Genomic DNA, 27,959 nt, shown 5'->3' on the forward strand with positions numbered 1-27,959 from the left:
TGATCTGATCTGGCTCAGTCTCACTCTCAAAGACCTATCAATAGCTGATCCATCTCTGAGTATCAGATTCACATTAACCCAGCTCAGGGACTGCCTGGGCAAAACAGACTGCCTACTTATTAATTATTAATCCAGCAAAACAGACTGCCTACTTATTAATTCATAATTAGAAATTGAGCATCTGCATGGGGATGATAGGTTATATGACAATTCACCTTTCCTTATAAACAGATGTATATAGTAAATCACATCATAAAATTGCTTGGTAAACATGTTAAAAGAAACAGGTCCAAAATGGAGTCACTTGTGGCTTCACAAGTGAATTCTACCAAACATTTAAAGGGTTAATACCTATTCTTTTCAAACTATTCCAAAAAATGGAAGAGGAAGGAAAGCTTTCTATGAAGCCAGCATTACCCTGACACCAAAACCAGATAGAGTCACTACAAAAAAAAGAGAGAACTATAGGCCAATATCTCTGATGAACATAGATACATATATCCTCAACAAATTATTAGCAAACCAAATCCAACAATACATTAAAAAAAATCATTCACCACAATCAAGTGGGATTTATTCTTGGGATATAAGGGTGGCTGAATGTTCACAAATCAATCAACTTGATACATGACATCAGTAAGAAAAAGGATAGGGTTGCCTGGGTGGCTCAGTCAGTTAAGCTTAAGACTCTTGATCTGGGCTCAGGTCATGATCTCATGGTTGTGAGATCAAGCCCCATATCAGGCTCCATGCTGAGTGGGGAGCCTGCATGGAATTCTCTCTCTCTCTCTCTCTCTCTCTCTCTCTCTCTCTCTCTCTGCCCCTCTCCTGCTCATGTGTGTGCGCACTCTCTCAAAATAAATAAACATTAAAAAATAAGACAAAGGATAAAAAAATATTATTTTAATAGATGCAGAAAAACATTTGACAAGGTACAATATCCATTCATAATAAAAACCCTCAACAAAGTAGGGTTAGAGGGAATAGACATCCACATAATAAAGGCTATCTATGAAAAACTCACTGCTAACATCATCCTCAATGAGGAAAAACAGAGCTTTTCCCCCAAGGGCAGGAACAAGACAGGATTTCCACTCTCAAAATTTTCATTGAACATACTACTGGAAGTTTTAGCCACAGCAATTAGACAAGAAAAAGAAATGAAAGGCATTGGAATTGGTAAGGAGAGGTAAAACTTTCACTACTTGTAGATGACATGATACTATATATATAGAAAACCCTAAAGACTCCACCAAAAAACTTTGGAACTGAGAAATGAATCAGGAAAGCTGCAGGATACAAAATCAAAATACAGAAACCTGTTGCATTTCTGTACGCTAATAATGAAGTAGCAGAAAGAGAAATTAAGAAAATCCCATGTACAATTGCACCAAAAATAATAAAACCTAGGGATAAACCTAACCAAAGAGGGGAAAGACTTGTACTCTGAAAACTATAAAACATTGATGAAAGAAATTGAAGATGACACAAATGGAAAGATATTCTATGCTCATGGATTGGAAGAACAAATATTGTTAGAATGTCCATTCTACCCAAAGCAATCTACAGATTTAATGCAATCCCAATCAAATACCAAGAGCATTTTTCACAGAACTAGAATAAAAAATCCTAAAATTTTTATGGAACCACAAAAGATCCTGAAGAGCCAAAGTAATCTGGAAAAGAAGAACATAACTGGAGGTATCACAATCCCAGATTTCAAGATATACTACAAAGTTGTATTAATCAAAACAGTATGGTACTGGCACCAAAACAGACATATAGATCAATGGAACAGAATAGAAAGCCTAGAAATAAACACACACTTACATGGTTAATAAAGCTATGCCAGGGAGGCAAGAATATGCAGTGGGAAAAAGAAAGGGTGTTTAACAAATGGTCTTGGGAAAACTGGACCATTTTCTTACACCATATACAATAATAAACTCAAAATGGACTAAAGACCTAAATATGACACCTAAAGTCCTAGAAGAGAGCACAGGCAGTAATTTCTCTGACATTTTTCTAGATATGTTTCCTAAGGCAAAGGAAGCAAAAGCAAAAATAAACTATTGGGACTACATGAAAATACAAAACTTTGAATAGCAAAGGAAACAATCAACAAAACAAAAAGACACCAAATTGGAGAAGATATTTGCAAATAATATATTCAATAAGGGGTTAATACCCAAAGTATATAAAGAACTTACACAACACAAAAACAAACAAAACAAAAAACCAATCTGATTAAAAACAGGCAGAAGATAAGAACAGACATTACTCCAAAGACACACAAAAAGATGCTTAACATCACTCATTGTCAGGGAAATGCAAATCAAAATCACAATGAAATATCACTTTACACCTGTCAGAATGGATAGTATCAAAGAGACAAGATGTAACAAGTGTTGGGGAGGCATGGAGAAAAAGGAACCCTTGGGCACTGTTGGTGGGAATCCAAACTGGTGCAGCCACTGTGGAAAATGGGTGGAGGTTACTTGAAAAATGAAAAACAATTACCATATGATCCAGTAATTCCGCTACTATTTACCCAAAGAAAATGAAAATAAGAATTTGAAAGGATATATGTACCCCTATGTTTATTGCAGCATTATTTACATTAACTGGAATGTGGAAGCAACCCAAGTATGCACTGATAGATGAATGGATAAAGAAGGTATGGTATGAAAAAAAAAAAAAAAAAAAAAAAAAAAAAAAGAAGGTATGGTATGTATCTACAATGGAATGTTACCCATAAAACAAATGAAATTCTGCCATTTGCAACAAAATGGATGGATCTAGAAGGTATAATGCTAAGTGAAATAAGTCAGTATAAGAAAGACAAATACTACATGAATTCATTCCTATGCAGAATGTAAGAAACAAAACAAATGAACAAAGGGAAAAGAGATGAAAAAAAAAAAGTCTCTTAAATATAGAGAACTGGTGTTTGCCAGAGGGGAGGGAATGGCTGAAATAGGTGAAGGGAATTAAGAGTACCCTTATCATGATGAGCACTGAATAATGTGTAGAATTGTTGAATCACTATATTGTATGCCTGAAACTAATACAACAGTGTATGTTAATTATTCTGGAATTTTAAAAATGATAAAAATAATTTAAAAAGTAAAATAAAAATGGAGTCACTTGCCCCCATTGCTGCAAATCAGGATATAATTGCAAGAATCTGAATTTTAACCAGTCAATCTGGAATTTTCTGATCAGCACTAGTGAGGTAAATTGCTTGCTAGAACCCCATGCTTCCCCCAAAGGAAGGTGACCTTGCCTGAAACAATTCTTCTTTCCTCCTCCTCCTCCTCCTCCTCCTCCTCCTCCTCTTCTTCTTCTTCTTCTTCTTCTTCTCCTTCTCCTCCTCCTCCTCCTCCTCCTCCTCCTCCTCCTCCTCCTCCTCCTCCCCCTCCCTCTTTTTTTGTTAATAGCTTCTTTGCCCCACCCTGTTTCTGCCTATAAACATCTTCCATTTTGTTTAGCCTCTCAGAGCACTTTTCTGCTGGCTAGATGGGATCCTGTCTGACTGTTAAATAAAGCCAGTTAAATTTTTCAAGTTCACTCAGTTGAATTCTGTTTTTTAACACATAGAATCAGAACAAGGAGAATTAGTTTGAATAGAATGTTTCATGGCATCATGCATCCAATTGTACACAACAGGCTTCCTCTTTCCTATAAGGTTTGTTTATAAACCCTAAGGCATACCTCACTGTAACTAACTCTCCAATAAAACCAGGTTTATGCTTCAGATAATGACCACATTACCAGCATCTTCTCTTTGTCATTACCCATAGTTTTTGAAATGTAATTCCCCTTTCCAAAATGTTTTATTTTTTAATTTATTTTTTTTTCTAAAATGTTTTAAAGGCATATGATGACCCTATGGCCATCTTAAAATAGTCTCTTTAAGGAACTACTTTTGACAGTATTTATACTTCATTTTATCCTTTTTATGACCTAATAAACATGTTTTTTGTTTAGTAAACAAAGAAAACAGTACAATAATAGAAATAGTAAACTCAATAATTTTTAGCTATTATACATGGTAAAAACCAATCAACTTATTTGTTCAAATATATTTATTAGATTTTTGATGGGGTAAACTAGATTTCTGATAGTCTTTTAGTTTATAGCTAAAAGAGAGGCAGACCTAAACTCACTGATAAAATATTACTTTGGGAAGATAAACTTCGTTTTATTTGAAGCTGAGAGCTCATGCTGTATTTGCAGTAATGATGAGTCAAGAAATGGAAGTGAAATGTCAACAATTCTGATAATCATATAAAGGTCGGAAAGTTTGCCTAAAGTATATGAGTTTTTGTTTTTGTTTTTTCAGAGCCAGGGAGGGGCAGAGAGAGAGGGAGAGAGAGAATCCCAAGCAGGCTTCCTGCTCAGCACGGAGCCTGATGTGGGGTTCATCTCACAACCACGAGACCATGACCGGAGCCAAAATCAAGAGTCCAATGCTTAACCTACTTAGCCACGCACGGGCCCCTCTGAATTTTTTACCTAATGTGTTTAAATATTTTCTACAAGAATGAGTTGTTCAAACTGTTTTCTGAAATGAAATCCTTCTTTTTGGAAAAATTACAAACTCGTTTGTGTTTGTTTACTTATTTGTAAAGTAAGTTACAAATTTGTGTATTTGTTTACTTACTTACATTTTAGCATATTCCAAAAATGTATTGCTTTATGTTGTATATCTCACAAAGTGGTGAATTTCACAGTCCAAACTCTAAAGCTTCTTTTAAGTTGTTTGTATCCAGATTCTAAATATACTATAAGCTGGTGAATAATTCTGTATATTGTCTATCCATGCTTTTGATTTTATACAGTTTAGTTTTTTTAGTCTATATTAAAGAAACATTACTCTGTAGTTGTCTTCAACTACATTTTATCTTTAGAGCTGATTAGTACAGGTCAGTAGTTCACAAAAAGTGATCCCATCAGAATACAAATAGGCTATATTATCCTATCTTTTAAAAAATAACCTTTGGCTCCATATGTCTACTTCCGGCTTCCAGTCTGTTTCTCTGTTCAGTGTACAGCAAAACTACTAAAAAGTACCACTTCCATTTTTTCTTAAACCTATTCCATTAAAGTTTTCCTTTCTGTGACCTCACTAAAACACTTCTCCTTGAGGTGACTAATGTTCTCTGCATTGCCTATTTGTACCTTCAGATCTCAATCCATGTGTTACCTCTCAAGATAATTTCACACAGCTGGCCTCTTGAAACAAATCCTTTACTTGGCTTTTGGGCATCAGTTTGCTAATTTCTTCCTCCTTCACTAATCACTTCTTGATCTCATTTGTTTATTTATATTCATTCCCATGATTTCTAAATGTTGGAGTTCCCTAGAGTTTAGTCCTTTGGTCTCTTTTCTATGAATACCTTATAGTCTTATCTGGCCTCATGATTTTAAATAATATCTTCGTGTGGATATTGTTCAAACTGATTATATTCAACATGGGCTTCTCCCTTGAACTCCAGACTACATGTTCAGTTGTCTCACAACAGCTCTACTTTCCCCAGAGATTCTCTTCACTTCCTTCAGGGGTTTGGTCAGACATCAACTTATCAGAGACCTTCCCAGACCAGTCTACCAAAAATAACTCCTTGCTTAAGCACTCCCTTTTCCCCAACCCTATTTTATTTTTTCCCCCATAACATTTATCACTTGGCATATTTTATATATATTTATAGGCATACATAAATATTTACGTGTAACTATGTATACATCATTTATATATGTACATTTATACATGTATGTAAATGTAAATATATGCCTATATATATATGTACTTACACACATATATATCTATACTTCTTTTTTTTTAATTTTTTTTTTTTTTAAGTTTTTATTTATTTTTGAGACAGAGAGAGACAGAGCATGAATGGGGGAGGGGCAGAGAGAGAGGGAGACACAGAATCGGAAACAGGCTCCAGGCTCTGAGCCATCAGCTCAGAGCCCGACGCGGGGCTCGAACTCACAGAGTGTGAGATCGTGACCTGAGCCGAAGTCGGACGCCTAACCGACTGAGCCACCCAGGCACCCCATCTATACTTTTTTTTGAGAGTATTTACTTATTCTGAGAGAGAGAGAGAGAGAACGAATCCCAGGCAGGCTCCACACTGTCAACACAGAGCCCAACATGGGGCTCAAACTCATGAACCGTTAGATCATGACCTGAGCCAAAATCAAGAGTCGGCCACTTAACCTACTGAGCCACCCAGGCACCCCTCTATACATATGTTTTTTGGTCTCTTTTTCCCTACTGGAATTTACCAGAATCTAAGCTCCATGAGGACATGCTCTTAGTGCCTAGAAAATCCCTGGACTTTAACAGGCACTAAATGACTATATAGTGGCTATTCCAGACAATGTGCTTGATTCTGAGATACTCATCCTACCTGAGAATTTTAGCAACAAACAAAAAAGGGCCTAACCACCTGCTATAGTAAGAATCTTTAGGTTAATATATAGATTCTAAATTTTTTTTTAATTTTTTTTTTTCTTAATGTTTTTATTTATTTTTGAGACAGAGAGAGAGCATGAGCAGGGAAGGAGCAGAGAGAGAGGGAGACACAGAATCGGAAGCAGACTCCAGGCTCTGAGCCGTCAGCACAGAGCCGATGTGGGGCTCGAACTCACAGACTGTGAGATCATGACCTGAGCCGAAGTCGGATGCTCAACCAACTGAGCCACCCAGGCGCCCCTATAGATTCTAAATTTGAAAAAATTGACTTCACTTGCCACAAATTGAGTACCTACAGTGAAGGGGGAAAATAGGTTGTATAGATTTTGTGGAGAAAAGGCAACTAAACTCAAGTTTTTTTTAAATTTGCAGTATTCACCTCAGTATCTTGTGCAATGCCCTGATTTTTGGTGTTTTAGAGGAGGTGAACAAAACTAATTTTTCTTTTTGTTTATGTCATTATCAAATAAGTTTTGAGGTGTTTGGAAAAATCTTATGAGGCAGAGTTTGAACTATTTTCTCATATCACACCATTTTTTTATAAATAGAAGATACAAATTTCTGATCCCCTAGCAACTCAAGATTATTTTTTAATTGATGTTAATATCCTGAATCTGACACTAATAGGGAAAAATAAGAGCAGTGATTTTTTTCATTAAAGGTACTCAGACTCAAGTGTGGTTTCAACAGATGGCAGCTGAAATAAATAAATCTCTGTATACAGTGGAATTACATAGTTTAAAGAATAGTCTGTCATCCACCACTGCTTACACTGTGTTAAGGATATATCAAATTATTTGCGTTTATAAAAAAGTACTGCATCTCTTACATCTTTGTACTTCTACGTATTGCTTCTTCTTCCTCTACTGATCTTTCCTTTGATTTGGTTTTACCTTTTCCAGGATGCTTCTCCTGATGTCCTTGGTCTCAATTTGAGCAATTCTGTCTTTGTGTCTGAAAGACCTTTTGCATAATTTACATAAATTATCACATTTTATTAATTTGCTAATCTCATTCCCCTAAAATATTACTCATTGAAACAATAAAGGGACTGTCTTTTATTTCTGTGTTCCATTTGCATTAGTGACTGTCATTAGCAAGTGTTCTATAAATACCTGCCAAATGAATGAATGAATAGCAGGTCCTCTCTTCTACCGGCCTAGCAGTGGAAACTAACATTCCCCCAGGTTCGAAGCCATTAGTTGAAATAACAGAAAACTGGGAAATTACTGGTCAGTCTTCCTTAATTCAATTTTTTTTCTTAGTGCTCCTGTGTTCCTTTGTCTTGTTAAATACATTCAGTGGACACGTGAGATCCTTAAAGCCTTTTGAAACTTTTGGAGAATATGTACTAAATAATGTACTAAATGTGTCTACTTTTTATTCTATTTTGTACTAAAACGCATCCACCTTTTATTCTATTTTGAACACATTTTAATTTAAGAAGAAGTCACTGTCATTCAGTTATCAGTTCAAATGCTTTATTTCTTAAAAGTTTTCTTTTAACTAATTCAAATGCTTTTCTAGTCCAAATTTGGTATTCTAGCCTTAGATTTAGAACTCACTTTTCCTGAGTATATTTTCTCTTAAATATACACAGGAATATATTTTCATAGAGTGTGTTGAAAATTAGGAAAATCAAGTGTTCTGGTTCTGTCAGGTGCAGTGTTTAGAGTATTATTTTGATAAAATCCAGTAGCTCTGATATGGCTTGAAAATACTTGTTCCTTTGGACTATAATTGCAGGGAAAAAACTGTGGCATAGGTAAAAATTCACCATAATTACTTGAACTGGTTTTGTACATAATCATCTTAGGTTTTGATAGTGAGGTAGCTGTATGGAGTGTCTTTGGGTCCAACATACATGAAAACACAGGATTTCCAGGGTTCACACAAGGGGGAAGTTGTTCAGGTTTCATTTCTGTGTCTGAATTTGAAGCTGAAGCACTTTTCTTGTCCTAAAATATAAAGATATAAAATTATTGTCAATTATAAAATTTTGGGGGAAAAAAACCCCACCAAAATTAAACAACACAATAGTGTCTTATACCACTCATAAAAATTAACTCAAAATGAATGAAAGATTTAAATGTAAGACCTAAAACCATAAAGCTCCCAGAAAAGAACACAGGGGAAAAGCTCTGATTTAGGTCTTGGCAGAGTTTTTAGATATGACGTCAAAAGCATTAGCAACAAAAGCAAAACTAACAAATGACACTGCATCAAACTAAGAAGCTTCTGCATAGTAAAAGAAGCAACAGAATGAACAGCCTATGGAATTGGAGAAAATATTTGCAAACCATATTGATAAGGGGTTAATATCCAAAATATACAAGGAACTCATACAACTCAATAGCAAAAAAGAATCTGATTAAAAAATGAGAAGATGACTTGAATAGACATTTTCACACATAAAACACACAGATGGCCACCAGGTACTTGAAGAGGTGTTCAACATCATTAATCATCAAAGAAATGCAAATTAAAACCACAATGAGATATCGCCTCACTGTTAGAATGGCTAGTGTCAAAAATATTGGACAATATTGGAGAGGATGTGAAGAATAGGGAACCCTTGTGCACTATTGGTAAGAATGTAAATTGGTGTAGCCACTATAGAAAATAGTATGGAGGTTCCTCAAAAAATTAAAAATTGAATTAACATGTGATCCAGCAATCCCAGTTCTGGTTATATATCCAAAAGAAGTGAAAGCACTATCTTGAGGAGATCATTTGCACTCCCATGGTCATTGCAGCACTATTCACAATAGCCAAGAAATGGGAACAATCTTAAGTGTCCCATTAATGCATGAATGGCTAAAGATGTAGTATACTATACTCTCATGTATACATACACACATGAATATTAATCAGCCATTAAAAGGAAGTATTCGGAATCCTGCCATTTTGGACAACGTGGAAGCCATTATGCTAAATGAACGAAGTCAGATAAAGAATACTAGATTCTCACATATATATTAATCTAAAAGTTTAGAAAAGTCAAACTCATTGAGGGGTGCCTGGGTGGCTAAGTTGGTTGAGGGCTGACTTGGGCTCAGGTCGTGAACTCACAGTTCATGAGTTCAAGCCCCAGATCGGAGTCTGTGCTGACCACATGGAGCCTGCTTGGGATTCTGTCTCCTCCTCTCCCCTCCCCTGCTTGCTATTTCTCTCTCAAAAATAAACCTTAAAAATTTTTTTAAAAATAAAAAGGTCAAACTGATTGAAATAGAATAGTGATTGCCAGGGGATGGGTGATGGGGGAAAATGGAGAGCTATTGGTCAAAGAGTACAAACTTCCAGTTATAAGAGGGATAAGCTCAGGGGATCTCATTACAGAATGGTGAGTATAGTTAACATTACTATATTATATACTTGAAAATTGGTAAGAGAGATTTTAAATGTTCTTGCCACAAAAATAACCTTAATTATGTGAAGTGATCGTCAAAATAAATAAACATTAAAAAAACAGATGTACTTGTGACTGGTTATAATCTTGAAAAATAAAAAGGCGCTACAAGTTGAAATTAACCTGAGTTAAAATCTTTTCCTCATAATAACATCCTTAAAAGCTACCTTTTTATGTAACAGTACTATAAATCATATTCAATCAACTTTTCAGTCAACTATTAATGTTCTACTTGAAGACAGCCCTTAATAAACTTTTTGGAAGTATTTTTCTGTGAATAAGGGATTTAAAAATCTGAATCAAGTTTAGTGAAAAGAGCACTGGAATGCTGGGTCTGGCCTCCTGGACTTGCCAGGAATGTGAGAACCTGGGTAAGTCTGATTCTCTATGCTTCAGTTTCCTGCTTGTAAAATAAGAGAGCCTGGATTATTTGTTCTTTTAATTATCATCTAATGACTCCATTTATCCCACAGAACTTGTAAAGTTTGTAAATTTATAGTTTATAAAATGAGGTAGTATCACAAAGTAGTATACTATGTTCTCATGCTGTGCCTGTTTTAATGACATTCATAAGGCAAAGTAACTTTTCAGAAGAGCTTCTTTAAATAATTTTGAGAACTCTTGGATCTTCCTGAAAATCCAATCCAAGAGCACTTGTTTTGCTGCTGTATTTGAATAAAGGGAAAAGCCTTTTTCTTACTGTAAATTTCCCTGTTGCAAACATAGGTGTTAGAAATGAAATTGCTGGTCTTTTTTTTTTCTTCTTAAGTTCTCCAGGTTAACTATTCATTTTTTTAAAGACTGATACTGTAATTGACAAAGGTCTGAAGTGTTTGGTTATTGTTCTATTGTCTTGGTATCTTGAGCTGAAAGACTTTAATATTTGGCCTCAGAAAAACTTCATTGCTCAGTTCTTGGGAATTAGAACATTATTTTATGAATATTTATCTCATTGGAACCTCCAGCTACTACTGACCCAGCCACCTTTAAGGCCTGCTTCTTTCTTAACTTGTTTCATCAGGAACAAAATCTTAGTAGTGCTTTACTACCTACTAATAACATGGAGAAGTTATCTGAAACTAGAAGTCCTTTATCCATAGTAGTGTTCTCTTGTACAGTCCTTCTCTTACTTTTATGTACATATGAAATACACAGGAATCTAGTTAAACAGTAGATTCTGACTCACGTCTGGGGTAGGGCAAAGATTCTGCATTTCTAACAAAGTCCCAGGAGATCTTAAGCTGCTGATCCCTAGATGATGTTATGAAAGTTGTGGCTAAGCCATAGTTAGGAGTTAAAGAGGCCTCTGGGAGATAGGCAAAGGAGTGTGGGTAGAGAGAGGGCCATAATCATACCTGCATGGCTTATTTCCCAACAGACTAGTTGGGAAACTTGCTACTTGTGTACCTTCTGCTTTAAGAGTTGTAAAGAGTACCTCTTAGGCGTCACCAGTTCTGTGTTCTGATATTAGCACTAATAGCTAGATGACTGATGAAATTATTTTACAAGGATTCAAGTTCCTTGTCTATAAATATAAAATGAAGGAGCTGGATTAGATGGTTGTTTTTTAATCTGAGGACTCAGATATCAGGACCCTCCAAATGTAGCAATAGCAACTGTTAAAAAACAAAATTCAACAAGGTAAATTTGAAGATCTAATTGGCTTTATTAAGCAATTCATGAATCAGGTAGCATCCCATCAAGTAAGTGGTGGGTAGCTCTGAGGAGTGGTACAAAATGGAAGGTTTTCATAGGAAGGATAAGTTACTAGCAAAAGAAAAGATTGTTTCAGGCAAGGTCACCTTCCTTTAGGGGAAAGGACAGAGGGTTTTATCATGCAGATTACCTCATTTTCCTTTGGGGGAGGGAGAGGGTGAACCAAGGTGACAGATCACCTGATTGGTGCTGACTATAAAATTCCAGATTGATTGGTTTTAAATTCCTCTTATGGAGTGGCTTAAACTGCAATTAAGTCTTGGTTTGCTATCCTGGGGGCAAGTGATTCCACCTTGGCCCCAGGTTTTCTTTTTAACAGATCTAAGTGATTTTGTTATTCAAAAAGCATAAAGGGATATGCATATTTACTCATGATAAGGCCCTTTATTTGTGACAAGTTAATAAGTTATAATAAGTTAATAAGTATGTTCTATTATCTAAATAGGCAAAAAATTTTGGTAGTTTAAAAATATAAAAAAAAAAAAATATTTGGCAGCTTCTGGAACATGTAAGATCTAAATCCTTCCAGATAGGAAGTTACATTATTATATCTAAATAACTTCATGGTAGTTGACAGGGTACTGTAACTCTGATTTTTAAAGGTTGTGTTAAATAGGAGATTGTTTATGTATCATCTATAAATTAATAAAAAACAAAACAAAATTGCCATAGTTCCTGTGGTTATGGAGATAAAATGAAATACAATTGAAGTGATATAAATGGAATCAGTTTTTATCATTTCTTTCAGATATACCTCAGTGCATATGGATGATGTTCCAGAATTCAGTTCTAAAGTTTACAGGTTAATAACACTACATTGTACAGTCCTTCTCTTAACTTTTATGTACATATGAAATACACAGGAATCTGGTTAAACAGTAGATTCTGACTCAGGTCTGGGGTGGGGCAGAGATTCTGCATTTCTGTATAGTATATATAAACTGTGTAGTACAGTTTAGTACTAATACTTCATATTCATAATTTTTTTGAGAGAGAGAATCCCAGGAGAGAGGCAGAGAGAGGGAGAATCCTAGCAGGCTCCACTCTGTCAGCACAGAGCCCCATGAGGGGCTCGATCTCATGAACCATAAGATCATGACCTGAGCTGAAATCAAGAGTCAGAGTCGGATGCTCAACTGACTAGGCCACCCAGGTGCCCCAGTATATTCATAATCTTGTAGGAAGCTGGCAAACCTAGAAGTAGACCTCATCAGATCTTGCTACTTATTCTTTGTGACACTGCATATTAGTGTTTTTTAAAAATATCACAGTAGACTGGATAATAGCAAGTCACCAGAATCCTATGGTATCTCAACAGGTCAGCTTTTCTCAAAATGTGTAGGTTTCTGGGGGTGCCTGGGTGGCTCACTTGGTTAAACCTCTGACTCTTGATTTCAGCTTAGGTCATGATCTCCTGGTTCATGGGTTCGAGCCCCAAGGCGAGCACTATACTGACTGTGTGGAGCCTGCTTGGGATTCTCTCTCTCCTCCTCTCTTCCCCTCCTCTGCTCATGCTTGCTCTCTCTTAAAATAAGTAAACGAATTTAAAAACTTTTTTTTTAAAAGTGTGTAGGTTTCTGGAGCACAGGAAAAGCTTCTTAGTTGGAAAGCGGCTGCCCTGTAACTTGTAGGAAACAGTAGCAACCCTTATATACTTTATGGACACCCAGTCAGGTTGCCCATAGCAACCTCAGTCACAGAGTACTCTTTCATCAAATCACCTGCTACTAAATTCTGATCATTGGCCCAAAATATAATACAGAAAACCAAATCCAGTCAAACTAGAAGACAAACTTTGTTGGCATAATTTGTACCACACAATCTGGAAATGTTAAGTGTCTACCTAAATCTTTTTAGACTTCCAGGATAATTAACAAATGTTTATAGACTTAGAAACAAAATACTCAAGGGGTGCCTGGGTGGCTCAGTCTGATTCTTGACCTCTGACTCTTAATCAGTCTAAGCAATTGACTCTTGATCTCTGCTCAGGTCATGATCACATTTGTGAGATCAAACCCCAAGTCAGGCTCTGCGCTGACAGGGTGGAGCCTGCTTGGGATTCTTTCTCTTCCTCTCTCTCTCTCTCTGCCCATTCCCTGCTGTCTCTTTCTCAAAAATAAATAAATAATCTTAAAAAAAAAAAAACAAAAACATTCATGGCTTTTACTTTATTCATGGTCTCACTGTAGTTTTCTTATTTGGGTTTCACCCTCTTCAAATCTGATATTCTTAAAATATAGAGTTCAAACTAGGTACAATTAAAAACATACAGCCTCATACAAAGAATAACAAAAGGATTATTTTAAATGCTCTGCCAGGTTACACAGCAAATATTACTTAAGGATAAAAAGGTTAATTAAAATTGTAAATGATTTTTCTAAAATTGTCTTAAAATTACACTGTGAAATTGCCTTGAAAAGAATAAAAATCTATAGATAGATATTAGCTTTCTCACTAATGTACTTTTCAGTCTCCCCTGGAATTACAGAAAGTCAAGCCACTGTGACTTTTCAAAGTTCTTCATTATAAACACATGCACATTTAAAAAAAGATAAGAATAAGTCATTGAGATAATGAAAATGCCCTTTATGGAAGCTGTAATTGTAAAATTAAAATTTGTGTTTTCTTTTTTGGTGTTGTGTCACAAGTGATGTTAACTAGAGCAACACCAAAAGCAAACGAATAAAAAAACCCTCCAAAAGTCAAATTTTGGGGTACCTTTTTCTTTCTGCCCAGGCCCATCATCTCCCTTGTTAATCTTTTTTTTTTTTTTTTTTGTGCCACAATTGAGGGACAAAACCTTAACTTTAACCTTAAACCTTAACTTTCTACTGCTTCCACCAACAGTAAATACAAGGGCAACATATCCTTTTTTTGGTCCTATCCCTTTTGAACAAGGCACAGTGTAAAAATATAAAATTAACAAGGTACATTTTTCTCATTTACAGCCATCACCGCAGTTTGCAATGGGGTACGAGTTGCATAGCATCCCCAATCATTTTTATATTTTCAGAGGCAATTCTGGCTCAATGCAATGCACAATTACATCTGTATAGCCCAGTGGTTGCCTAAAAAGGTGTGTTTTTTTTTGCGGGGGCGGGGGGGGGGGCGATGCTCAAATTTACAGCAAGGAGTACCAGCGGTCAAAAACATTCAGCTCTCTGCCCAAACCCACCCAGTCGTACTCGGTCATTCTCGGTATCTTCCTTATTTTTTCGGCAAACGTAGTCTTTCCCCGCAGCGGATGGTAAGAAGACCAGCGAGCATCCAGGGGACGCGGCCTTTTACTACATCCAGTTAAAGGAGCGAAGAGAACGTGATCCGCTGGCTGAATCAGTATGTACCGCCTAATCCGCCTAATCCAGGGAGTAGCTTTCGGGGTGAAACCGCGAATCCTTTAGAGTGGTCAGAGCAGTCCGTCTCCTTAGCAACCGGCCGCGGCGCCTCCCCAGCGCCGGGGCCCGGATGTTGTGAGGATCGCTGCTGCCCCGCCTAGCTTCCTGCAGCCTGGCAGCGGCGGGCTGCACTTCTCTTCGGGAGTCGTAGTTCTTCCCTCCTCCGGCGCCCGACATGAGGAGCAGGCGGGACTACGAGTCCCGGCATGCGTTGCGTCGCTCCGCCGGCCACCGCCTCCCGGCTGCGGACGCCTGTGAGCAGGTTGTTGTTTTTAAGAGAGGCGTCACTGTGCTCGGAGCTGTGACCGCCGCCACCGCGACAGTCAGCGCAGTCGGGCGGAGGTGGCATTGCTCGTTCAGGTACGGCCCTGGGCGGATTGGGACCCCGGGAGAGGAGTAGCGGCCACCGGTCCGGGCCCTGACCAGCACCCTCTTCTGCCGGAGGCAGAGGCGGGGTCTTCTGTGAGGCTGGGGCTGCTCGGACTGGGGTCTGCTCCGGCGGGGGCCGACTCCTGGAGCCTGGTGTGTGCAGGCGCGCGCGTGGTCTCGGAACTCGAGTCCGCAGCCCCCCGGGCCTGAGCCGGCCTTTGAGGCGTCGGGTGGCGAGGTCCTGCAGCCTCAGATGCCCGCTGGCAGACCCGAACGGCGTGTCCGGGGCGTGGGGTAGTTTATAACCCGGGGGACACTCCTTCCTTCACCGGGCTGGCTTGGGGCGCTTCTCTGTCTTGATTGTTGAGCATCCATATGGTAAGATGTTACGTGCGTCACCCGGCCGGGTTTTTCATTCGGTCCATCTTTTTTGGTGACGTTTGAGCCCCGTGATGCCAGGAATAGAAAGATTAAATATTAAATAATGCGGCTGAGATTTCTGCTTATACGCCAGGCTGACAGTGGTCAGATATCCTTTCTTACTTAGCCTCTTCCCCATCCACCAACCCACTGTAGTATGGTCTTCCTAATGGATAACTCCCCTGTAGCAGCTGTCCACACAATTCCTTGTATGCGTTACATATTTATCTCTGTTTAATGAATCCAGCTCTGCCATTGGGAGCGCCAGTTTTAATGAACTCAGTCAATTAGGGTACTTTGTTGAGTGGGTGAAATTTGCACTGCTTCACAATTGCTTTATGTAGAAACGACGTGAGGCTCTCTTGTAGCAAGAAAGGTAACTACTTGAGTCCTGCGAATTTTAGATTTGCCTCCTCCGCTAAGGTTACATCCATTGGATAACGCTTGAAATCCTTGTTAGTGCTTCATAGTTTAAGGTTTGAATCTTACTAGGTCCCACATTTCTCAGAGTGATCTAATTTATCCCACCTTAAACGCTAGTGTGAATGGTTTACTATTCTTTGCTGAGCTCTCATCGTAAAGTTGAAGGACGGGAGTAAGGTATTATTTTAAGCATAATTTTTAACCCTTTACACTAAGAATAGGATTCTAATTAAAGAAGCAATTAAAAAATCATACTCATAATATTCAGGGGTGTGGGAAATATTACTTTTTAAATGAAAACAGGTTAGAAAATAGTATAATTCTAATTGTGTAAACTGTAAAGCTAGAAGTGATCAGAAATAAGCTCAAAGGATAGTTGTAACAGTGAGTAGATGGTGAAACTACAAATGACTTCTTCTTTGTACTTTCTGGTATTTTCCAAATTTTCTATGGAAAAGAAATTAATTAAGCAGCAATTCCAGTTAACCTTTTAAACATTACTTTAAAAAGCAAACAAGGAACAACAAAAAACATACACAAAGCTCCTGCTATTGCATCCACAGACTATATGAGTAACAATTTGAATGTAAATTATTTGTGCAGAAGGGGCGTTAGGTGGATTAAAAGGAAAAAAAACCCTCACATATGACAATAATTCTTACTATTTGTACATGTCATCTTTTTTTTTTAAATCTGTTTTCATTTTGTACAATAAAATCAATGACAGAAGTGCTTAGTCTTGCGTTAAGGTAGTACAATCTTGATTATTCCTGTAAATCTATCAGGTGACAAAAGATGGGCATACTAATCTGAAAAGATCTGGAGATAGGGAAAATTTGAATTTATTATTTGTAAGCATTTGCCAGTGGAAATAAAGAAGTTAAACAGTAACAAAATGTGGGCTTTTAAAGCTTGTTTTCATTGAATCACTTTGAGTACCATGTTTAATATGTCTGATATTTTGGATTATGCTTACTTTTGTTTTATTTTCTATTATGGATATGTCTGTTATGCATGGATAAGAAGCACATTATTTAGCCCACATTTGGTTTTCTGTCCTAAGGAACGGGTCACATTGGTCTTCTATAGGAATATTCTATCTATGTTTGCAATGATCAGTCCTGAAAAATTGAGATTTAACCTCAACTCCAAGTGTCCATTAACTGTTAATAAAAGATCCATTCTAAAGCTTTTTGTTTTTCAAGCTATAGTAGTCATATTTTATTTTCTTAGATTGTTGTTCTTTGGAGCTTTGCTTCCTCCTCAAATTCCAAATCCTTTTCACTATTTTGTACTTTTTAATTTTGTATATTTTGTGTATTGTGTTGCCTCAATATCTTACTAGATATTTGGGTCCATGTACTGGACATAAGAAACATAATTGATTAACATGTTTGAGTTACTAACTGCTTCCACGGTACTGTAGTCTAGACTGTGTAGTTGTATTCTTATCCAAGTTAAATAAACATTTAAAAAAGCTAGGTGAGTATGAACTGCTAAGATCCTAGAGCAGTAGTTTCTGACATGTAAAGAACATGGACACAGCAGCAAGGCCTGTTAAGCCCAGGATATCTTAAAACAGAAAATGCAGACTCATCTAACAATGCAGAACTACTAGAGGCTGGATTGTTTGCATGTTATGTGTGGTTAGGTGAGGAAGTTGCCATAATGTATGTGATAACTTCTATTTTCAAGAACTTCCTTGTGGCAGTTTTACAGTTTTGACTAGATTAAAACAATTTAGAGATATGAATGTGTTTCAAAGGATGTGTCCAATGTATTGCATCAGATAAACTTGAAAAAAGTTCACAGTTTGAGTTCTAAGATGAAAGTTAGCCCTATAATGTGAGAAGGATTGCAGTTAACTGGTAAGTTTAGGGATTTTCTTTTTTTAAAAAAGGGCTTCTGGTGTGTGTTTAAAGAAGGGCCAGTAGGGTTTTCTGAAGGAAGTATTAAAAAATGAGTAACGTGAGTCAAAGATTTTCCTCCTTCATTACAGTAAATCAGAAATCTAATTTTTCTTTAGTGTTTGTCCATAAATCACAATCCTAAAACCTTCTAGTTCATGTTACCAATGTGATGACATGTAAAAAGAGCATTGGATTGGGAGTCAGGATGTTTAATGATGTTGAGCACATAATTTATGAGTCTCTTTTGTTTCCCTGTGTACATTGTACATAATAGCTGGTTGCCTTACTTCTTAGGGTATTTGTGAAGATTAAATCAGATATGAAAAAGACATTACTTTTAAGTGGCAGAGTGATCTATGCATGCATAGTATTATTGGTCTACATAAAGTAACATTTACATAAAAATATATTTGTGCATTTGAAGTGTGATGATAATGTGATAATGTATTTTTTGACAGGGAAGTTTGATGGAAAATGTCAGATGGGGTATTACTTTGATATTTTGGTAGAACTTTTGGCTTTTTCTAGGTTGAAGGAAACCTGGCCCTTGTCCTGACTGTGACTTTGCACTCTTCTGCATTAAAGGTCCTGAAACTTTAGTGTGCTTTTATGGTTGGGCTTTTAATTTTGGTTTTGATTTTTTTTTTTTTAATTGCACATCATATCATTCTAACTTCTAACAGTAGGAAGTGGATGTTTTTAATGTTCTAAATGTGTTTAATGTTCTAAAATGTTGGTTTAAGTTGATTTCATAACAGGCTTATAACAGTGAGCTTACACTGTATATGAAATCGTAGGTCCTCTGAGAGATACATTGCATGTGTAAGCCTTGGTCTTTCAGAAATAGTTTACAGCTTAGACACCTTCTTGGGAAATCAGTGCTGCCTATTATAGCATCTGACCCTTGAGATTAACTTCAGTAAGATGGACATATAGAATATTAAAGCAAAAAAGTCTTTTAGAAACTTTTTAAGGACTGTAAGTAAATATATATGAAAGTGAAAGGCAAAGAAATACATTATGTATCCTGGGTTGGTAACAGCTGTTTATATGATTAGTTGATAACTCAGTATCTTTACTAATACTTTCTAATATTACTACTAAAAAGTAACAATGGATGTATATTTAATTCTATATTTTTTAAAATGGAAAACAAGAAAAGTGTAAAATCCCTTTGTTTTTCATAAAATTAGGACAAATTAAAGAAAAAGTATAGATATATGATGAATATTTATTTTTTAACAAGCAAAAATAAATTATTTTTTTAAAAATTTGAGAATAAAGGAGAACAAAAAGATAAAACCCAACAGTTTTATTTATGTATTTATTCATAAAAGGGAAAAAGGGGCCACCAAGAGGCTCATGGTCCCCAAGTGAGTATGGAGCCTGGTCAAGCTTATGTATTTATTGGCTCTTTTGGGCTCTTCCAGAATTAAGATATAACAATCTCAGATTTTTTTCTTAGAATGAGAATACTGGTGAAAGGGAATGTTTACATGCTAACAGACATCTTAATTTCATCATAGTGTTTGAAGTTTGAATTCATAATGTTTACCTCATTTCAAACTTTTTATCAAAGGTGTGGCTTCTTTTAGATTGAGGCAAAAATAGAATACTTTTATCTTTGAATATGGCAGTAGTTGCTTTTGTTTCCCTGTTTGAGGGATGTTACATCATAGAAGGAAATTTGTGAAGAAACTGTATTGATTCACTTCTTAGAGAATTTATTTTCTAGATCCAAAGGTTAATCTGCTGTACTCTGCTGTATGTAACAGTGTTGGTGCCTCTTTTTGGGTGTGGATAATGTGAAATTACTACTCTGTTCTAGATTTTTTCCCAGATACCTATTTTTAGTGATAGATTTCAGTGTTTTAAATGAAATTCCATTCCATTAGAACTAGGAGAGGGTTACTTACAAAGATCGGTTATGTTTATCTTTGCCTCCACTCACATGATGAATATAGTAACCAAGAGTCAGGGCAGCCATAGGACCCACATCTTAATGGTGTAATTATTGCACTGTGGACCCATCAAAGCCCTGAGTAATGCTGTCTTCTCTAGTGTCAGTTTTCCACAGTAAACTTCTTATACCTCAGATAGTAAACATTTTTCTATGACTCCCTTAAGCCCTTTAACTTGTTTTGAAGAAACTGGTCATCCAGAAGATGATTGGATTTGTATCAGTCATATACTATGCTTAAAATTGGGTTTGTCTTTTCATTTTAAAAAAGCATTTATTTTCTGCTGACTATAAAGGTAATAATGGTCATTGAAAATTTAGCAGATATATTACATATAATTTTAATTTTAAGATTTGAAAGATACTCTGAAATTTTAATGTCACACATAGGTTAATATAAATAGCATTTTGTTATACATATTATTCTGTCTCGCTTTTTTTTAATGATACCTCTCCATGCCAAGGCATGTTGATCTACTCAATCTTTTTAATGGCTGTGTTAATTATAGATGCTACAAATTTTAATTTTAATAAATTCATTCTTGGTGGGCATTTTACTTTCTAATTTTATATTGTAAAAATTACTCTGTCAGCCATTCTTACACGTGTGTATATATATATTTTAATTTTTAAACAAATTTTTAAATGTTTATTTTTGAGAGAGAGCTTGTGTGTATGTGCACACACAAGTGGGTGAGAGGCAGAGAGACAGAGGGGGACAGAGGATCTAAAGCAAGCCTGGTGCTGACAGCAGAGAGCCCCATGTGGAACTGGAACTCACAAACTGTGAGATTATGACCTGACCCAAAGTTGGAGACTTAACTGACTGAGCCACCCAGGTGCCCCTTGTGTATATATTTTCATACTCATGTTAGCATTTGTGTCAGATAAATTCCTAGAAATGAAATAAATAGGAAATGAAATGGAATTCTGGGTCACAGGTTTTCTGCCTATCAGTGAAAGGAGGGGTGCCTGGCTAGCTCAATTGGAAGAGGATGCGGCTCTTGGTCTCAGAATCATGAGTTCAAGCCCCACATGGGATGTAGAGATTACTTTTAAAACTTTAAAAACATCACTGAAAGATAACAATATACACTTCCCCTGTGTGCAATGCCTATTTCCCGATATTTTATCCAACCTACTAACCTGTTTAGTCTATTGTTAATTTGTTAGGCATTAAAATAATCTTGTTTCTCTTTTTACACTACTTTATGTGTTTTAAAAATTGCTTGTGCATGTTCCTTGCTAAATTTTCCACTCAGTGCTTTAACCTTTTTTCTCATTGGTTATTGGTGCACTTGAAGTGTTTTGAAAACTCTTGCATTCATGTCTCAGATATTTTCCTAGTATATCATTCATTTTTACATATAGTTACTTTTGGCAAACAAGTGTATATTTTTATATAATTTCCTTTACAATTTCTGGGTTTTGTGTAAAGCTTAGAAAAAGATAATCTTTTTTTTTTTTTTTTAACATTTATTTATTTTGAGACAGAGGAACCTGAGTGGGAATGGGCATAGAGAGAGGAAGAGAGAGAATCCCAAGTAGGCTCTGCACTGTTGGCACAGAGCTGTATGCGGGGCCCAGACTTGTGTGAACTGTGAGATCATGAGCTGAGTTGAAATCAAGAGTTGGATACTTAACCGACTGAGCTACCCAGGTGCCCCAGAAAAAGATCATCTTTACCTCTGGATTATAAAGCTGTTTTCCAATTTCTTTGATTCTTTTTGTTGTTTCATTTTGTACATTTAAATATTTAGCCCTATTTTACCAGGTGGTCTTAAAAGTTTTAAGAAGCTGTATATTAATAATGCTTATCTTTTACAAGGGAAACAAAAGATGACATTGAAAGTCTTTTGTAACATCATGTTTATGAACGTGGAGGTTGTGTTCCTGAATGATGCAACTTGGCAAAAACTGAGTTTTTTCCTTTGGGATGCAGGATAGGGAGAACGATGAAATTTGCTTTCTTTTTTAATTTGGAAATATTTTATATGAAAGTGGCTGTATTTCTGCATCTCTTTGATCCTCTACCTTCTACATCAACAGTGGGAAGCTTCTGTGCTGTGTTGTGAGCATCCAGAATGATAGCCAGCACTTAGTTCCATATTCAGAATTGCCTGTCAATTTTTTGTTCCTTGATGCTTTTGGAAAGCCACTTAGTTTTGGCCTTTGCTTGCTGAAAATACGTTGCAAGGTTTATCGGCTGTAACAATTTAAAAGTCCTACAGAAACTTAGTCTTTTCCTTTTTCTTTTCTTTCTTTCTTTTTTTTTTTTCTAAGTCTTTTTCAAATAAAAGGTTTTCCTGACCATTCTAGCCAGTAAACCTTGAAATCAGCTTCCCCTAGGGTAGTACTTCTGCTTCCCATAGCACAAAGGCTTACTGGCTGAACTGGTCTCCTAAGCTAGGTTTATTTATTGCTAGAATTTGGGGACCAAAATGAGGTCGACACTGTAGATGGTAAAAGTGTAAACTGACCCATCACTTAAGGTTAGACTACTTTGAAAAAAGAAAGCAAATACAGTGGAGAGTTCATTCCTCCCACAGTGAACCTATTGAAGACTACTTAGTTCCTTAAAGAGATTTCTCACCATCTAACTACAGAAATATGTATGTCAGTGTAACTTTTTAAAATGTGAATCTGCCAAATTACCATAAAGTATAGTGACAGAACCATCTTTATTAGACACTAAAAGCCTTAGATGACTTATTTCTTGCATCACTCTTTTTCATTGATGATAAAAAAACCCATCAACAACTTAAACATCCATTAATAGGTTAATAAACTATGATAAATATAACACTACATTTTTTAGTCATTAAAGTCATTTTTGAATAATTTTTAAACATTAAGAAGTTTGTTAAACAGCTAATTGGAAAGAGTAAAGTAGGATACTTTTTGACCCTAATGCTTATATAAAATGTTTGGAAGGATATATCCCAGGTACATTTAAAATTTGCAGGTATTTTCAGACCACAATACTATGAAACTCAGAATCAACCACAAGAAAAAAATTGGAAAGACAACGAATACTTGGAGATTAAAGAACATCCTACTAAAGAATGAATGGGTTAACCAAGAAATTAAAGAGGAAATAAAAAGTACATGGAAGCCAATGAAAACGATGACACCACAGCCCAAAAGCTCTGGGATGCAGCAAAGGCGGTCATAAGAGGGAAGTATATAGCAATCCACGCCTTCCTAAAGAAGGAAGAAAGGCCACACATATACAACCTAACCTTACACTTTAAAGAGCTGGAAAAAGAACAGCAAATAAAACCCCAAACCAGCAGAAGACAGGAAATAACAAAGATTAGAGCAGAAATCAACGCTATCAAAACCAAAACAAAAGAACAGACCAGTGAAACCAGGAGCTGGTTCTTTGAAAGAATTAACAAAATTGATAACCCCCTAGCAAGTTTGACCAAAAAGAAAAAGGAAAGGACCCAAATAAATAAAATCAAGAATGAAAGAGGAGAGATCACAACCAGTACTGCACAAATACAAACAGTAATAAGAGAATATTATGAGCAATTATATGCCAATAAAATGGGCAATCTGGAATAAATGGACAAATTCCTAGAAACATATAAACTACCAAAACTGAAACAAAATTTGAACAGACCCATAACCAGTAAAGAAATCGAATTAGTAATCAAAAATCTCCCAAAAAACAAGAGTCTAGGGCTGGATGGCTTTCCAGGGGAATTCTACTAAACATTTATAGAAGAGTTAACACCTATTCTAGAAATGGTGGAAAACTTCCAAACTCATTCTCTGAGGCCAGCATTACCTTGATTCCAAAACCAAAGACCCCACTAAAAAGGAGAGCTACAGACCAATTTCCCTGATGAACATGGATGCAAAAATTCTTAACAAGATACTAGCCAACCGGACCAACGATACATTAAAAGAATTATTCACCATGATCAAGTGGGATTTATACCTGGGATGCAGGTCTGGTTCAATATCTGTAAATCAATCAGTGTGATAACATCACATTGATAAAAGAAAGAATAAGAACCACATGATCCTCTTAGTAGATGCAGAGAAAGCATTTGACAAAATACAGCATCCTTTCTTGATAAAAACCCTCAAGAAAGTAGAGATAGGAGGATCATACCTCAAGACCTATGGCTAATATCATCCTCAGTGGGGAAAAACTGAGAGACGGTCAGGAACATGACAGGATGTCCACTCTTGCCACTGCTGTTCAACATAGTATTGGAAGTCCTAGCCTCAGCAATCAGACAACACAAAGGAATAAAAGGCATCCAAATCGGCTAGGAGGAAGTTAGACTTTCACTCTTCTCAGGTGATGTGATACTCTATATGGAAAACCCAAAAGACTCCGCTAAAAAACTGCTAGAACTGACCCATGAATTCAGCAAAGTCACAGGATATAAAATCAGTGCACAGAAATCAGTGGCATTTCTATACACCAATAATGAATCGGCAGAAAGGGAAATCAAAGAATTGATCCCATTTATAATTGCACCAAAAACCATTAAAAAAACCATAAAATACCTAGGAGTAAACCTAACCAAAGAGGTGAAAAAATTTTTTTTTCTTTTCATCATTCCAAAGGGATTTAACTCCGTGGTCTGTTAAACGAAGTTGTGCAATGGTGATGGAAAAATCAGTTTCAGAAGATCCTCAACACCTTTTCCTCCTCCCATGTTTATAGTATTGGGGGAGAAACCTAACTGCATTATTTGCTGAGCATTTATTATTATTATACCATTTTATAATTATACCATTATTTTTTTTAACGAGAGGGGGTTCTTTCCTGATCCTTTGTGGGGCATCCTGAAAACTGAAAGCAGGGAGAGAAATTACTTTTAGTCTGCTTTATTGTTGCATGAGAAAAGCTGAGAGTGAGATCCAGAAGCTGGAAAATTAATAAAGCAAAGATTCTCTCTTGGGCCTCAATTTCACTTCGGTGTAAACTACTGTAGGGTATATATTATCCATGGATAACAACACTGAAAACTATAGAAAGCTCTTGAAAGAAATTGAAGAACACACAAAAATGGAAAAATATTCCATGCTCATGGATTGGAAGAACAGACGTTAAAATGTTGATACTACCCAAAGCAATCTACATATTCAATGCAATCCCTATCGAAATAACAACAGCATTCTTCACAGAGCTGGAACAAACCATACTAAAATTTGTATGGAACCAGAAAAGACCCGAATAGCCAAAGCAATCCTGAAAACAACAACAACAAAAAAAACCTAAGCTGGAGGCATCACAATTCTGGACTTTAAGATGTATTATAAAGCTGTAATCATCAAGACAGTATGTTACTGGCACAAAAACAGACACACAGATCAAATGGAACAGAATAGAGAACCCAAAAAGAGATCCATAAACGTATGGCCAACTAATCTTTGACAAAACAGGAAAGAATATCCAATGGGATAAAGACAGTTTCTTCAGGAAATGGTGTTGGGAAAACTGGATAGTGACATGCAGAAGAATGAACCTGGATCACTTTCTTACAGCATATACAAAAATAAACTCAAAGCAGATGAAAGACCTAAACGTAAGATAGGAAACCATCAAAATCCTTGAGAAAGCAGGCAAAAACCTCTTTGACCTTGGCTGCAGCAACTTCTTGCTCCACACGTCTCCAGAGGCAAGGGAAACAAAAGCAAACATGAACTATTGGGACCTCATCAAGATAAAAAGCTTCTGCACAGCAAAGGAAACAATCAACAAAACTAAAAAGCAACTGATGGAATGGGAGAAGATACTTACAAATGCCATATCAGATAAAGGGTTAGTATCCAAAATCTGTAAAGAGTTTATCAAACTCAACACTCAAAAAACAACCCAATGAAGAAGTGAGAAAGAGACATGAATAGACACTTTTCCAAAGCCAAGACATCCAGGTGGCTAACAGACACATGAAAAGATACTTAACATCACTCATCATCAGGGAAATAAAAATCAAAAACACAATGAGATAACACCTAACACCTGTCAGATGCTGGTGAGGATGCAGAGAAAGGAACCCTTTTGCACTACTGGTGGGAATGCAAACTGGTGCAACCACTCTAGAACACAGTATGGAGTTTCCTCAAAAAATTAAAAATAGAACTACCCTACAATCCAGCAATTGCAGTAAGTATCCAAGTGATACAGGTGTGCTGTTTCTAGGGAGCACATACACCCCAACATTTATAGCAGCGCTATCAACAATAGCCTAAGTATGAAAAGAGCCCAAATGTCCACTGAAGGATGAATGGATAAGATGTGGAATATATATACAATGAAGCATTACTTGGGAATCAAAAAGAATGAAATCCTGCTGTTTGCAACAACGTGGATGGAACCAGAGTGTATTATGCTAAGTGAAATTAGAGAAAGAAAATCTCTTCCACTCATGAATGGTGGAATTTAAGATACAAAACAGATGAACATAAGGGAAGGGAAGCAAAAATAATATAAAAACAGGGAGGGAGACAAAACACAAGAGACTCTTAAATATAGAGAACAAACTGAGGGTTGCCGGAGGGGGCATAGGTAGGGGGATGGGCTAAATGGGCAAGGGGCATTAAGGACACTGGTTGGGATGAGCACTGGTGTTACATTAGGGGATGAGTCACTGGATTGTACTTCTGAAATCAATGCATTGTATGCTAACTAACTTGGATATAAATTAAAAGTAAAACTTAAAAAATGAATTTTGCAGCAAATATAAACTGTATGTACCACCACTGTTGAGGAAGATTTTCTTTGCCTTTTCTTTTTATTGCCTTTGTACATGCTCTTCATTTTGCCTGAAATACCCTCCCCATCTTATCTGCATGTTTTGCTTCTGTTTGTACTCACCTTGCATTTTGCCTAATCAAAACCTGTTTCGAGCCCCTAAATGATAATATTTAAAACAAAAGGATTTAGAACAGTGTCATATAGTTGATGTTTAATAAATATTTGCTGAATGAACGTGAATGAATGAATTTATCTTGTTGCCAGAGGGCTGAAGCAACTTATTGAGGTAGACAAAATAGAAGAAGGTAACACAGGTAGAAGAGAAAAATGAGACAGAGAGCATAATGGTAGGAAATATGAAATGGAACCAGGGATGAAGATATTCCTCTACTCAAAATATACATTATGAGGTCTATATTATTTACCAAGGCTAGGTATCAAGAGGGAAAACTCTTCAGTTACTGAAGCCACCTGTTCAGGATAAGCTCAGTTCTTCTAAGACTAAAGTCAGAAATTTCTACTGATCTTTTTTGTGAAGAAGATGCTTGAAAATGTAGTGAAGTATGTGCTTACTAACAATTTCAAGGAACAAGATAGTGAGTTCAGTAGGACTTTTTTAAAGCGACTCTTGGGGCGCCTGGGTGGCTCATTCGGTTAAGTGTACAGCTTTGTTCCAGGTCATGATCCCATACTTCGTGGGTTCAAGCCCGGTGTTGGGCTCTGTGCTGACAGCTAGGAGCATGGAGCCTGCTTCGGATTCTGTGTCTCTGTCTCTCTGCCCCTCTCCTGCTTGCACTCTGTCTTCCAGAACTAAATAAATATTTAAAAACTTTTGAAAAAAAAATAACTCTTAATGTACATCAGTGGCATCACAACAAAGCAAAGTTGATGTTGGTAATGTTAAGGTGTGGCACTTTTATGAGGGCTGTCTGTGCTACAGAGTTAGAGTAAAATGCCTTTGCGTAGATCTGAACTAGACTTCACTGTCTTTAAGACTTAATTGAGAGCATCCTCAGTATTACACCAGGAAGGCTGGTCTCCTGATAGATACAAGAGTATTGTCTCTGACTGCTGAAAGTAAGATGAAGTGATACAGAAGCCAGCTCCAGCTGGAGACTTTCATTTTTTACAATAGATTTTTGC

The 27,959-nt window shown here is 36.6% G+C and overlaps 3 protein-coding genes and 1 long non-coding RNA gene across 10 annotated transcripts in view; 3 read left to right on the forward strand and 1 right to left on the reverse strand.

The window, feature by feature from the left end:
• Positions 1 to 4,882, forward strand: part of DNAAF4 (dynein axonemal assembly factor 4) — a 70,964-nt gene extending 66,082 nt beyond the window's left edge. For 2 of the 5 annotated variants that reach the window (XR_009264127.1, XR_009264124.1), the window contains 2 exons: positions 2,610 to 2,682; positions 4,346 to 4,882. The gene's annotated coding sequence lies outside the window, so the exon portion shown is untranslated. Of the gene's footprint in view, positions 1 to 2,609; positions 2,683 to 2,722; positions 3,288 to 4,345 lie in introns of those variants that run through there. The other 3 variants (XR_009264125.1, XR_009264126.1, XM_058737658.1) reach the window with 3 other exon arrangements.
• Positions 4,883 to 6,081: 1,199 nt separating this feature from the next.
• On the forward strand, positions 6,082 to 7,548 carry LOC131516532 (uncharacterized). The gene is made up of 2 exons (XR_009264129.1): positions 6,082 to 6,483; positions 6,722 to 7,548. It is a non-coding gene; the product is annotated as an uncharacterized LOC131516532 (long non-coding RNA).
• Positions 7,549 to 7,946: 398 nt separating this feature from the next.
• PIERCE2 (piercer of microtubule wall 2) lies at positions 7,947 to 15,140 on the reverse strand. Its single transcript, XM_058737669.1, has 2 exons — positions 14,788 to 15,140; positions 7,947 to 8,445 (listed from the first exon to the last, which is right to left on the reverse strand). The coding sequence occupies exons 1-2, from the start codon at positions 14,803 to 14,805 to the stop codon at positions 8,098 to 8,100; spliced, it is 366 nt and encodes a 121-aa protein (XP_058593652.1). The 5' UTR covers positions 14,806 to 15,140; the 3' UTR covers positions 7,947 to 8,097.
• A 92-nt stretch (positions 15,141 to 15,232) lies between these two features.
• The window catches only part of CCPG1 (cell cycle progression 1), a 41,820-nt gene continuing 29,093 nt past the window's right edge, over positions 15,233 to 27,959 (forward strand). For 2 of the 3 annotated variants that reach the window (XR_009264128.1, XM_058737663.1), the window contains exon 1: positions 15,236 to 15,367. The gene's annotated coding sequence lies outside the window, so the exon portion shown is untranslated. Of the gene's footprint in view, positions 15,368 to 27,959 lie in introns of all 3 variants that reach the window. The other variant, XM_058737665.1, reaches the window with a different exon arrangement.

This window comes from Neofelis nebulosa, chromosome 7, assembly GCF_028018385.1.
Source record: "Neofelis nebulosa isolate mNeoNeb1 chromosome 7, mNeoNeb1.pri, whole genome shotgun sequence".
NCBI lineage: Eukaryota > Metazoa > Chordata > Mammalia > Carnivora > Felidae > Neofelis > Neofelis nebulosa.